General features: G+C 41.5%; 1 protein-coding gene across 4 annotated transcripts in view; it reads left to right on the top strand.

Moving 5' to 3' along the window:
- The window catches only part of dis3l (DIS3 like exosome 3'-5' exoribonuclease), a 39,399-nt gene that overhangs the window by 23,081 nt on the left and 1,744 nt on the right, over positions 1–14,574 (top strand). For all 4 annotated transcript variants that reach the window (XR_005615137.1, XR_005615133.1, XR_005615136.1 and 1 more), the window contains exons 10-17: positions 3,788–4,035; positions 6,177–6,269; positions 6,352–6,640; positions 10,040–10,275; positions 11,724–11,878; positions 12,062–12,240; positions 12,331–12,476; positions 13,200–13,371. Coding sequence is in view for 1 of the 4 variants with exons in the window: in XM_031757696.2 (XP_031613556.1) it covers positions 3,788–4,035; positions 6,177–6,269; positions 6,352–6,640; positions 10,040–10,275; positions 11,724–11,878; positions 12,062–12,240; positions 12,331–12,476; positions 13,200–13,371 (1,518 nt within the window). In the remaining 3 variants the exon portion in view is untranslated. The remainder of the gene's footprint in view (positions 1–3,787; positions 4,036–6,176; positions 6,270–6,351; positions 6,641–10,039; positions 10,276–11,723; positions 11,879–12,061; positions 12,241–12,330; positions 12,477–13,199; positions 13,372–14,574) is intronic.

Below are 14,574 nucleotides of genomic sequence, written 5' to 3'. Positions count from 1 at the left end.
TTTATCAATTATTACATAAAATATATCATTAACCCTTTACAACCAGTCGGAGCAGGCACACTCCGTTTTGCCTAACTATTTTTAAATCCCTGTAGAACTGGAACCACTAAGGTAGCGCTATAATTTTTTTTGCATATGAAACCGTAGGAGTTGTACTTACATCTTATTCCATTAGCTTGTCCTAAGTCACGGTTTCCTTCCACAAATAGCTTTGCAAAAATTGCATAAAAAGCACTTCCAGCAACAAAAACATAATATTCCAGACTTGCAGCAACAAAAACAATATTCCAGAAACACACTTTGCCGATCCGATCAGCTGTTCATAACACTTCCTACGTTGGAATATAAGTCAGCGCGAACTATCGCATGTCCGCCATTACCTGTCCGAAACCGGACGTGACGTCATTTTCGCGGAAAATGTAGTTTTTAAAAGTCATGTTTGACTGGGATGCTTAGAAGGCAAATTACACTGTTGGAAATAGTTTATTTTGATGCACATGCTGTTTTTTTTGCAAATTTGCATTATAATATTTATTTTCATTTTTCCTGTAGTATATAAAAATTAGTGTATCTCAAAAATAAAACTATGAAGACACTCAAAATAAATTTCTCGTGGTTGGAAACTATTTTGTGCAACTTTTTTGTATTTACAGTTTTGAGGGATCAGCCTCTTAAATTTCTCTAACTAGAAATATATGTAAAAAAACAAAACAAAAACGATTTTCAATTTTTTTGTAGTTTATTGCACTTTTTTGCAATTTATGTAGTTACTATGGACTTAATGCATACATATTATTAAAATTTGGGCTATAACGGTTGTATTGATGTATAGCAACTTGAAATGCTCCCACAAATGGCTCCACAGCATGTAAAATGTAAAGATAAGCTCTGGCGGACTTGGTCTCATGGTAGGTCTTAAAGGGTTAAATAGCCTGTGGCAAATATATTAGTGTTGTCTTCTCACTATACATACTCTTAACTTTGTGCAAGAGAAAATAAAGTATAAAAAAATGATATTTTTCGCAAAGAAACAGCGTCTTGTGGTTTTGCGACATTGTGCTGCTTTACGTGCACCCGGATTTGCGACATGCTTTACGGTAACTCAAAACAAAGACTGCACCCTCTCCACTCGCTGTTTACAGACCACAGGTCAGGTGGTATATCGTGATATATATCGTTATCGTGATATAAAATAATTCATATCGTGATAAATATTTTTTCCATATCACCCAGCACTAGAAGCATCTGTGCGTTCCTGTTTTGTTGAGTGTATCTGTCTGTGTGGCTGCCACACTGGGTGTTGAAGGCTACTGAGAGTGCGACCTTCAGTTTACCAGAGGACCATCTATTACATTTGTTAGGTTTTACATTTTTGATATTATTGCATCCTCACTGGCACACTCAGTCCTTAGTGTGGGCTTCCCCTGCTCCATACCTTGTTAAGGAAAAAGAACTTACAACCTGGAAATAGATTATATCTCCCATAGTGAGATACAGAGAATGTTTGGTTACCAGGGTAACTCTGGTTTTCTGAAAACCAGGTGATGTTTGGTTTTCACCTCCAAACAATCGCAGTCAGAGATCAGGTGAAAGAGGAAAGAGCAGAGAGACAAAATAAAAGGGGAATTATGTGAGCAAACACCAGAGTTTAACAATTGCTCATGACTAAATACAGTAGAGATATTTTAATAAGGAGAGGTTATTGGAAAGAATGAAAATGATTTACTGATGAACAGAATTTAAATAGGTGATTTGCCGTTAGACTCAGATGGCCTATCTCGGCGGAACAGAACCCCATCTGTGAAAAGGATTAGAGCAGGAGCCCCAAGAGCCTAGAAGCTGGTGGTGGAATGGTTGAATGGAGCATGAGTGATGAGAGGTGGAGATGGGGAGGAGGTGGGTTCCACAAAGGCGTGTGCAAGGAAGAATAACAGAGTACACAGTATGAATGCTGACTGGCCTGGAGAAGGTGATTGGACTAGACCACTTCAGGAATGCCTTTAGCCACACCTCACCAGGTGTAGACAATTGGCAGTTAAACCTAGGCAACACCTGAAGACAATTGCATTTCCACTGTAAGGAGTGTAAGGGTTGCAATGGGCTGTAACAAAGGACAAGCACAGATGAGTCCACTATCATAGACTGTAACATCATTCATAACTTTTTATGTTATAAAGAGGGTGGCAGTAGAGCGTCTGTGATTGGCCACATCAGAGAGTGCTTGGTTGCTTGGTTATCAGAGAACTTAGGTTACCATAGTAACCAAAGGTTTTGAAGATGGTAATATTGCTCAAATCAACAAAATATTAAGGAATCATTAAATATGTGGAATAGTTAATTCTTTCCTTTTTTTCATCAGTGGTTTACACACTGGCTTGGCAGGTAAAATGTCACTGGTTCGATTGCAGCCAGAGATACAAATCCCTTCAGGGTTGTGCCCGGAAGGGCATCTGGTATAAAACTGTGCCATATCAAAAGATGCTGAGCTATCAGGTGTGGTGACCCCTTGTGACAAGGAAGCAGCTGAAAGTAAAACACTGTTTTGCTTTGTCTTTGTGTAAAGCAGTGGTTCCCAAACTTTTTTTGCCAGGCCCCCCTTTGTTTTACAAGAAAAATGTTCGCGCCCCCCCCACCACCTAACCCCCCCGCAGAAACTCATCCTCCAAACACACACACCCATATTTTGCTCCATTGCGGTTTATTTCACACCTCAAACATTTAGTAAATGATTAAGCAAATACAAGTAAACGGCAATAAATTACAGGTAGTAATAAAATATACTACTAACTCTTTTAGGCTGCGTCCACACCTACACGGGTATTTTTGAAAACTCAGCTGTTTCTATGCGTTTGGGCCTTTCGTCCACATGTAAACGGCGTTGCGATTCACCGAAAACTGAGATTTTTTAAAACTCCTTTTATGCGTTTATGTGTGGACGAGGAATACAGAGTTCGTCACACAACGACAAAGGTATGTGCCTCTTTTCACGTCACGCTGTGCGCCACGTTATTGTTTACATGAGATGAATTGCAGAATGGCAGATAGAGACAAAATACTGTTAATCTGACTATCTGCAGGTTTTACACGCTTACATATACACACGCAGTTACTGTCCCTGCATTTAGAAAGGCAGAGGCGTCACGGTGTGATTATTTTACGTGTAGTTGTTTTTTTTCCCTGTGTAATAATATTCAACATTGCTGTCAATACATTTTTCAAAAAATGTCTCTCTGTGCAAAATGGGTTCAAAAACAAAAACAGCTGTGGGATACTGTTTGTCCGTGATTTGGAGAGCCCAGCGCTGCTCCCGACGCAGGGAAAACTAATTCTGCAGGGGAGACCTACCTTGGCACTTGTGCAGGTGAAGCCAAAGGGAAGATATGCTTCACCATATTTTCTAGTCTTTGGCTTGGGAGGAAGTTGGTTTGGAAACATATTCAGCTATGCTTCATCTCCTGCTTTGTGTTTGTGTGGGAGCCCCGTCAAAAAACCTGTCCATAATGCTAGCAGTGTCCAAGCTTTCTTTTTCTTTTTTTTCTTTTCATACCACGCCCCCCCTGCAATGGCTCTGCGCCCCCCCCCAGGGGGCGGGCCCCACACTTTGGGAACCTCTGGTGTAAAGTGTCCTTGAGTGTTTTGAAAGGTGCTTTTAAATAAAATGTATTATTATTATTATTATTATTGTTAATGTTTTGTATAGAATCATAACAAAATGTGACAAAATGTGAAAAGTTCAAAAGACTGTGCGGCTGTTTAGCTGTGACTGTGCCTGTCCGTCTGCCATCAGCTGAGAGAGATGCCGGTCAACTCTCTGGAGAAGCCGTGGACGGTAGACCCCTCTGAGGTGGCAGAGCGGCGGGATCTTAGGGACAGTCACCTGGTGTTCAGCATTGACCCACGCGGCTGTGAAGATGTAGACGACACGCTGTCTGTACGCAAGCTCCCCGACAGAAGGCTGGAGCTGGGAGTTCACATTGCTGATGTCACTCACTTTGTCAAAGAGGGCTCGCTCACAGACTTGGAGGCACGTTCAAGGTGAGGAACTGGTTGGAGTGATTGGGTAGAGTAGGTGAAATTTAAAAGGATAAAAGAAAAGCTACCTTACAGCATCTTGCATAAGTGTTCAAAGGAACTTTCAGAAGTACAAAGAGGCAAGAAAGTTGTTGCCTGAATTAATGTTGCAGCAGTAGCATGCCTTATAGCGCAATTATAAATAACACAGAGGGCCACCTTAAATAAGGCTCGTGTCTGTTTTGAGTCACAGATGTGAAGCATTAAGCCTTAAATGTCTATCATTTAAAAACATGTAGAAGGAGTTTACAGGGTCCATTATGGCTTAGAAAGTATCACTGGCACCAGGAATTGAACCAACAACGTTCTGACCATTGGTTCAATTCCTGGTGCCCTCGGGCTTCATGTTGAAGTCGCCTTGCACAAAATACTTAACCCCCAAATTTCCCTGGATGCATCCATTAGTGTGAGTGTGCATGTGAGAGAAAGTGCTTAAAGGTATAGACTAACACGCTGTATGAATATGTGTGTGAATGGACAAATGCTGGTTGTGCTAAAGGGTGGTTGGGGTTCTCAAAGTAGAGAACTGCTAAATACAGAATATAGTGGTCCATGATATTATGAAGAACTTGCGCTCATTTTGAGTATGATGCCATTAACAGGACAGGGGAATGTGTCCCGCTGTGGGAAAGCCTTAATGACTTTCATTGTGGCCTTCATAAACATATATTACTAGGGGACATGGCAGCCATACTTATACACAACATTCAACCAGAAGGTCATACAGCAAAAAAAGGAAAAATGAGTTCGGTTACAACTAAATTTGTTTTATTCTACTGAGTGGTAGAAGTAAAGAACAGTGTGTCACACACCATTTGTTTTCAGATCCCCCTTTGTAAAGTTAATGTTGTTAGGAAAACACTGGAGGGCACATGATGGCAAAGTCTTTTTTCAGACCTTGAATACCTAATGTTAATGGTTTGTCTATGATTGGCTTTCAGTGCGTCCTATTAATAAAGAGGATGATGATACAAGACAGTTGAACCACAGTAATAGAACAAGAAGATATTCATCTGTATTTATGTACAGATATATGCACATGTTCTGATTTATTTATTTATTTATTTTGTGCTGTATTGTACAAATGAATAAAACTGAGTTAAAATATCTGCAGTAAATAAAGTGAAGGTTGGGGCTGCAAATGTAATGCTTGCACTTGATCTCCACAAATTTCCCTTCCTGGGATTGCATCGGGAGCTGGAGCCAAATGAAACATGCAGCAATGACCCCATGTGACAGGGAAGCAGCCAAAAAAAATTTGTATCACAGCTGAACGGCCGACAAATCTGCAGCAACTGCATTATGCTGTCATGTCGATATAATCCAAAATCTCTATGGAATTTTTTCAGCACCTTGTTGAGTCTTGGAAGTGAAGAAATGAGAGTGTTCAGAAGGCAGAAGTGTCTAACCCAGTGCTAATAAAGTGTATCTGATAAAGACTGGTGAGTGTAGTCTGCAGATAAATTAGTAAGAAGGTCCATGTAGTTTTTTTTAAAGCCAGCAGCAGCACGTACAGAAGAGTAAGTGAGAGAGAGCAGAGTGAGAAGAAACTAGCGTGCTTGTAAATGTCAGCAAAACTCCGTATAGACTGTTAACAGCGTGCACTTGTGAAATAATACTGAAATCTTACTATATATATTTTATGTTGTGATTTTTAATGTAGTTTTGGTCCTCTGCTTTCTCTCTGACTTACTCTAACATTCCTTTTTTACATTTCATAACTGTCATAACACAAAGCACCGTGCAGATCACCCACCTGTCCAACTCGCCTCCTGCAGTTCCAGACTTGAGTGTCATGATTGTTAAAGAAGTAAATTAAAATCTTATGAATGTGGTTTGAAGCCTTAAATTCTATCTCAGAAAACGGGGAATATTTATTAAATCATAAGAAAAATATTTTGCTTATTTATTTCATCGTTCCTGACTTATTAATAAACAGACTAATAAACAGAATGATGAAAATGACAAAGATGGAACAAACTCTGAATATTTAGTACTTATTTTCAAATTATGTCTCATTTTTGATTAGAAAGATTGGAAAGAAGATGATAAAGCTGCTGCTTTGATCTCATTGCCTTTTTATATTTATTCTGTTACTTTTTAAGGGCTACAACCTACTACCTGGCAGACCGCAGGTACGACATGTTGCCTGCTATTCTCAGCGCAGACCTTTGCTCACTGCTGGGAGGTGCTGACAGGTTAGTAGACTTCCCATCATGCGTTTCATTTTCATATGCTTAAAATGCATGCTAGTTGTGTAACTGACACTTTCAAATTCAGGTATGCAATGAGCGTGCTTTGGGAGCTTGACGCAGAATCCCTTGAAGTCCAAGAGGTCTGGTATGGTCGTACACTCATCCGCTCCTCTTATCAGCTCCACTACGAGCTGGCTCAGGCGCTCCTCAACGGAGAACAGGTTGAGGTACTGGAACTGGCCAACCTCGGTCCTCAGGAAAGGGATTCTAAGGTAGCTCAACTCACTGAGGCACTTGAGATGCTCACACATGTAGCCAGACATCTTCGGGCAAAGAGGGACAGAGGAGGAGCGCTGGAGCTGGAAGGAGTGGAGGTATGATTGGTTTCTTGTGTCTTTGTAGAGTATTTTGTGTGTTTTGGTAACGTGTGTACTTAACAGACTATATAAATAAAGACTGAAAACATTTAAGATTCATGTTCTTAATTGAAAGCCTAAGCATGATATAGCTGAGTGTCTAACCCTAACACATTGTCATTACTGACGTCTAACATATGACACAAAATGATTCAATAAATCTTAAGTGAATCAAACAAACAAAATAAACCGTGCACATAGCTTCAGTGGAAAGAAATCCATTCTGCAGATTAAAAACTGGTACCACTCTCTTTCTTCCACATTTCAGCTGCAGAAGATTCTCCCTTCTAACCTTCTGTCTAAGTGATAGTTTGACTTAACCTCTGTGTTTGGTAATTTTGTCAGATGACATCATAGTTAGAAAAGTCAGTATCAGTCACCTCAAGACACTTTATATTGTAAGGTAAAGATCCCACAGCCGAGGGGAGGAAAACAGGTCAAAAGACACCCTGTGGAAAAGGGCCAGGGATTAATGATAACTAATGATTAAATGGAGAATGGTCTATAAACACGTAGTCAGTGATGATGATGATGCTCGGCGTCATCATGAGAAGACCCCAGCTGCCAAGGTCTATTGCAGCATAACTATGGGAGGATTCAGGGTCACCTGATCCAGCCCTAACTATATGCTTTAGCAAAAAGGAAAGTTTTAAATCTACTCTTAAAAGTAAAGATGGTGTCTGTGTGCCAAGTCCAAACCGGGGGCTGGTTCCACAGAAGAGGGGCTTCAAACTGAAGGCTCTGCCTCCCATTCTACTTTCAAATACTCTAGGAACAACAAGTAAGCCTGCAGTGTGAGAGTGAAGTGCTCTAATGGGAGGATACAGTACTAGGAGCAGGATTTTAAATTTGAATCTGGATTTTACATGAAATACAGAAATCTGCTCTCTTTCTAGTCCCTGTCAGGACTCTTGCTGCAGCATTTTGGATCAGCTGAAGGCTTTTCAGGGAGTTTTTAGGACTTCCTGATAATAATGAATTACAGTAGTCCAGCCTGGAAGTAATAAATGCATGAACTAGTTTTTCAGCATCACTCTGAGACAGGATAAGATAAGATACCTTTATTAGTCCCACAATGGGAAATTTCATGTTAAGGCTGCCGACCTATTGCACGCAATGGCGGCGCCATCTTATCCTCCGACCATACATACATTACACAAAAACATCACATGGGGAAGATAAGGAGAAAAAAATAACTCCCCCCAGACTGAGCTCCAACAGGGAGATCAGTTTGAGAACAGAAAAAAAACACCTCTGTGCATAGCACATGAAAAAAACTCTTAATACACCAAAGAAACACATGACAAGCAACAGGGGTGGGTAAAGGGTGAGAGACAGCCAGTGTAGACAGTACATCCGGGCCTGCAGCCTATGGACTGGTCTCCTTGATCCACCGTCAGCATCGGAAGGGAATAAGCGTCGTAGGCGTTTGGAGGGGGGATGAGTGTATGTCTGCGTGTGTGTGTGTGTGTGTGTGTGTGTGTGTGTGTGTCCAGAGTTCAGCTGAGACAGTGCCCTTTGTCCTGCCAGGCTAAGTAAACAGTCTTCCAGCCAACCCAGGTGGCCTTGCATAGAATGGGAAGAACAGTCAAAACACAGTTGTTATCAGGGTGTTGTTGTTCAGCTCCAGCCTTGAGACCACAGCTGGCGCCAAAGGGGTATCCACATGAAGTGATGGTGGTTTTTACTTAAGTGCGAACAACTCATATGAATTTCAAAGCTGTTCTAACAGTCCGACACTGATCTCTCAATCTCCTGTTGGAGAGCCGCGAGCTTCTCCATGATGTTATCAAACTTACGCTCCCTGATGTTGTCATTCTTGTGCTCAAAGAGCAGATTCTGAGAACTCACGGCAGCCGTGAGCTTCTCCAAGATCTTATCCGTGCTGCACTCAATGAGCCCATTTTGAGAAACTCACGCCTCGTCCCATCGTTTCAATCCCAGCAGGCAGCCTTGTGGGGGTTTGAACAGCCGGTTCCGCTTTCTTAATTCTTCGATAAGCCAGGGCCAAGCCAGCTCCGATCAGCAAGAACCCTGTTATCATGGTTCTGATGGTTCTGAATAGGTAGATAAGGTAGGATATTTCTAATTTTAGAGATGTTGCGCAAATGGAAGAAAGCAGTCCTACATATTTGTTTAATATGTGCGTTGAAGGACATGTCCTGGTCAAAAATGACTCCAAGGTTCCTCACAGCATTACTGGAGGCCAAGGTAATGCCATCCAGAGTAAGAATCTGCTTAGATACCATATTTCATAAGTTGTTTAGGACTCAGTACAATAACTGAATGAATTTAGATGCAGGAGTCTTCCAGGTCTTTATGTTTAGTTTAGTTTTTTTGCTGTGTTATCTACAGAATTAGGTGTCAGAATTACAGATAGATACCATATATTTCTTTTCATTGATAATAAATTATAGTACGGTCTAATAGAGACGTTATTTTTAAAATCAGGCGTATAATCAGAACATGTTCCTCAGCAGAAAACATTTGATCAGAAAGTCATTTCAGTGAGAATATTGGAATAAAGAACCAAGCACTCCACTGTGAAACCACTGACAGTTTTCACATTAGATCACAGCCATTTATTTACAGCGGCTGGTTGGCCATCTGTTAAAACCTCATATGAACAATTCCTGTTGGTCTATAAGATGCTCTCTAATAGGATGTCTTGGATTTATTTATTATTCAGTTATTGTGTTCCTGTTATGGCTGTACCCACACAGAATATTGATATGAAATAAAAATGATTCTCTAGGGTTGCTTCTGGGATAGTGGAAAAAACAATATATTTCTAAAAGTATGTTTAATGATTGAGCTGCCACCCAAAAATCAAGTTCTTATCTTGACAAAGCTGGATAAGGACAACAGATGTTTCATCAGGAGTCAATCTGGTACTCTTGATCTATTATATAAAACGGCCAAAATTGTGTTCAAATCCAAACTTTCTGGATTCTTTTGGTTCCTGCTGAAGTGCTTTGGAGCCCCTCAGTTCATCGTTAGTCTGAAAAAGTTCTGTTCTCTCCTTTTCCTTTAAGCTAACTTTCTTCTGATTGGCTGTCCACTATAAACAAAAAGTATGAACAGCAGATCGGTGGAGTTTCTGTGCCCATGACCAGAGCTGTGTGCCTGTTAGCGATATCTGTTCTTACTGATATGATAGAGAGGTGAACGTAGGAAAGACAGTAGACTGTTTTCAGGTTGAGATTCATTCACATTTGGTTCTCTGTGCAGGATTTGTTCCTGTAGAATGGTGCATGTTCAACCGAGTTAAAGTAAACTGTAGTAAAATGTGGCCCGCTGATGCATTTTCATATTCTTTTTCATTTAAGTCACGTTAGAAGCATTTTCCCTTTTCAGGTGGGTGCCCAGCTGGATGAGGAGAGGAACATTACAGCCCTGGTCCCTCGTCAGCCCCTGGAGGTCCATGAGACCGTGGCAGAGTGCATGATTTACGCCAACCACTGGGTGGCCCGCAAGATCCAGGAAGCTTTCCCGAACCAGGCCCTTCTAAGGCGTCACCCACCACCACAACAGGAGCTATTCAACCAGCTGGTGGACACTGCAAAGGCCAAAGGTTTCACCATTGATACCAGGTAATGTCTTTGACTGTTCAGTATACATACTGAGGAAATACAGATTGTGTCAGGCTAGACCCGGTGCAGCGGTGACCTTAGTCTTGTGTGCAAATAGCTGCATATTGTAGTCCAAGGCACATCGTGTTCAGACACACAAGTGTGTGAACCTGAAATTTTGCAAACACGGGGACACACTGAGGTGTCACATTAGCAGTCAGACAACAAGAGGACATTTTCCTTCAGTTCAATTGAGCAGCAATTCACAAGAGCAGTTGCCTCAAGGCACCTTATATTCCAAGGGAAAGACCCTACAGCAATACAGAGAAACCCCTAACAATCAGATGACCCCTGTGAGCAAGCACTTGGCGACAGATGGAAGGAAAAACTCCCTTTAAACCAGTGGTTCGCAGCGGTGGGGCGCAGAGCCATAGCGGGGGGCGGTGTGAATTTCAAAAAAAAAAAAAAAAAAACACTTGGACACTGGTAGCATAATGGACAGGTTTTTTGACGGGGCTCCCACACAAACACAAAGCAGAGGTTGAAGCATCGCCAAATATGCTTCCAAGCCAAAGACTAGAACAGGGGTGTCAAACTCCAGCCCTCGAGGGCCGGTATCCTGCAGGTTTTAGATCTCACCCTGGATCAACACACCTGAATCAAATGATTAGTTCATTACCAGGCCTCTAGAGAACTTCAAGACATGTTCAGGAGGTAATTTAGCCATTTAAATCAGCTGTGTTGGATCAAGGACACACCTAAAACCTGCAGACACCGGCTCTCTTGGCCTGGAGTTCGACACCTGTAGACTAGAACATATGATGAAGTATATCTTGCCTTTGGCTTCACCTTCACAACAGCTGTCGTGCCAAGGTAGGTCTCCCCGACAGAATTCGTTTCCCCTGTGTTGGGAGCACACGCTGGGCTCTCCAAATCACAGACAAACAGTATCCCACATTCTTGATTTTTAGTTCACAAACACTTCTTATAACGACTAACTACTCCTGAAACTTTGGAGGTTTTAGCTCTTTATACAGTTACAGGAGGATAAAAATAATTATCAGGCAAAATGTCCTTCATTTGTTGAAATAATCCCGTCTGATACCGCGTGAGAACAATAAATATTTAATTTTCTGTTGTAACCTTCAAACTGAATGGTAATGTAACGACACTCAGTTTTCACTTTTTTACAAAACTAAAACATCACTACTTTCACGTCTAATTGTTTGTAATGGAGGCGGCGTAAACTGGAGCCACACTCCGTGCTCAGCGAATGCTCGCCACGCAGGGGGAACACATTCTGTCGGTGATACCGACCTTGGCACAACACTGATCCTGCTGCAGTTTGTTCCCCCAGTTCAAATAACAGACAAACAGTATCCCACAGTTGTTTATGTCTTTAAACCCATTTTGCACAGAGAGGCATTTTTTGAACCTCACTCAAGTCTCGTTTCTGGCTGTTCCTTCAGGTCCAACAAGGCTTTAGCTGCCTCACTGGACCGAGCTGTGGACCCACAGGACCCATTGGTGAACAGGTTATTCAGAATGATGGCCACCACTGCTATGTCACAGGCTCTGTACTTCTCCACTGGTGCTCATCCTCAAGACCAATACTACCATTATGGTACGATACCTCTGCACAGCTTTTATTGGCTTTTCCATGTCACTAGAGTCTCAGTGTGACTGTGGGTCAGTCCATCCGTCACACGTCTTCACACACTTGTCCAACGTCTGTTGTTTGTGAAGAATTATCCGACTAAGAACTAAAAAGAATGCTAACGTGCTGAAATTTGCTTCATTGTCGTAGGTCTGGCTCTGGATCGCTACACACACTTTACCTCACCCATCCGTCGGTACGCAGATATTGTCGTGCACCGCCTTCTTACCGCAGCCCTGGACATGGAGAGGGGCGTTGTATCTGGTAAAGCACCAGCCAGTAACAAAGAAGTGGAGGAAATGGCTCACCATATCAACAGCAAGAACAGGGTCAGGGGTGTTTTATTGTTTGTGTTTTTCAATGATTCACCTCTTACTATATTAACAGAAACTGTGCTGACCTCTGTGTTTCATTTCCAGGCAGCACAGGCAGCCCAAATGCGATCCACAGCACTGTTTCAGTGTCTGTTTTTCAAAGAAAGAGACCCTCAGACAGACCCGTGCTGTGTGGCTGACGCTGTTATCTACTCCATTCGAGACAACGGTGTATTGGTGTTTATCCCAGAGTAAGAACCTACTTCAGTCCTGTGTTTTGTTCTGCAGTCTTCTTCTTCTTTTTCTTTGTTTGATGGAGCTGTACAACAGCTCACAGACGGCCAACCACTCATATGTATTTTTAATAGACGAAGTCAAAGTTTATGACAATGAATCAATTTGTTGGAAGATGTAATTTCACGCTAATCAATGTATATTTAACAGTATACACGCTAGTTTTATTTTCTCTTAAATAACCTCAAAATGAGTTACTGTACCTTTTAAATTGTATGAATTTACTAAACTAATTCCTTGAACATTTATTGCGAGTGGGGGAAATTTTTCTGTACCAGGCTTTAAATAAGTTAATTGCATTGCTGAAGTTGAGTCTGTGGGGAGGGACGGTGTTTTGGAGCCAGCCTTGTGACTGTCACAGAAACTGCAGTTGGTGGCACTTCTACGTTAGCTTAGCTAACCTCTGGAGGTTGCTGCTTGTTTATTGCGAGGAAAGTGTAATTTAATAACATCAGTGTTCTCCATGCTTGTGGTGTTTGTACAGGGATATGCAATATATAACAGTTTATTAAAATGTAACCTGTGGTCATTTTGAAAAGGCTGTAGAATCCATGTAATGATTAAAATCACAGGGCATAAAGCAGGTTGAATGATATCACTGAGTAAGTAAGGCTGCCTTTAATCTTCTCATTTACAACTCTGTCATTCAGCACCTCTGACCACAGCCATGTTGTTCACAGGTATGGTGTGAAGGGGCCTGTGTATCTGAAGAACAAAGAGGGCCTGGTGGTGGTAGCGAGACAGGACGGCAGCTGTGATTGGCAGGGCGGCACTGTGCGAAAATGCCCGGACCGCATTACCACCACCTCCAGCTGTGGCACCTCCACCTTCAAATTGTTTGACCACATCACCGTAAGTCACAGAAAACACTAATCAATCATTTTAGAAGGTTTCTTGTCTCTCATCCAAGACAAGAAATGTAATGCTTCCAATTTGTGGCGTTTCTACACAAACCTTTTTGTAAAGGGAAATGAAAAATGACAGTGAGCGGTAATTCTCTATTGTTTTCACATAAACGCCTGTAAACGCTGCACGGTCACACTCTCTCTCGCACTCGGTAAATTATCCATTGTTCATCTGCACGTTTGTTACCACGAACGTCTCATGCACTTATGTCATTGTCATGAGACACTCGCAAACAAAATCACGGTTTAGTAACACAGTAGCGCAGCATGCTTACGGGAAAGTAACAGTAATCTAATTACCTTTTTTGCAATAGTAATCCCTTACTTTACTCATTACTTGAAAAAAGTAATCTAATTACGCGTTACTGCCCATCACTGGTGTCGAGTTATATTAAGTTCAGACATGTTACACACGATGATTGTGAGGAATAAGTACATGTGATTTAAGCAGAGTGAAAACACAAAGAGCAGGAAACATTACCCTAAGGTTAGTTAACAAAAACAAACTGAAGTAACAGTGTGTCGTTCTCACAACATCTTTGGCTTTAAGACATGAAAAAAGTGACAGAGTACTGCTGCTTCCACTGTTATCAGCATCTTTTCTTTCTTTCATGGATTTATCCTGGGATAGTAAATGTCAAAGGTCAAAGGCAATGCTAACAACATAGCTTACTGATGGATGACACATGTGACCAAAACAAGATTCATTTCAGAAAGACAAAAGCATCATGTAACTGTTAATAAACCCCCACGCTCATGTCAACTGTCAGCTGTACTCACCCTTTCCTCGCTTGGAAACCTTAGCTCATTGTGTAAAAGTCTGAACACAACTTGTCCACCACAGCTGTCAAGCTATGATCATATTAAACAAAGAGATGATGATGATATTCAAAAAACAAATCAACAGTAACGGCCTCACTGTGACACTTGACCGAGGTCACAGTGTTAATAAATGTTTTTCTTCCCCCTCTGCTCCAGTCTCCACATCGTGTGAATGTTAGAAAGCACAGTAAAGAAAGTTTGTGTACGGATGGATGAACGTGTTGTATTAAATGCTTTCAGTGCTCAGAGTAGAAAAGTGCTGTATACCAGGCCATTTACCATTTTTCCCATGTTAAATATAGAAATATAAATATAGCTCTACACATAC

This window comes from Oreochromis aureus, linkage group 1 (assembly GCF_013358895.1).
Source record: "Oreochromis aureus strain Israel breed Guangdong linkage group 1, ZZ_aureus, whole genome shotgun sequence".
Lineage (NCBI taxonomy): Eukaryota > Metazoa > Chordata > Actinopteri > Cichliformes > Cichlidae > Oreochromis > Oreochromis aureus.
This window is presented reverse-complemented; position numbering and strand designations above follow the sequence as displayed.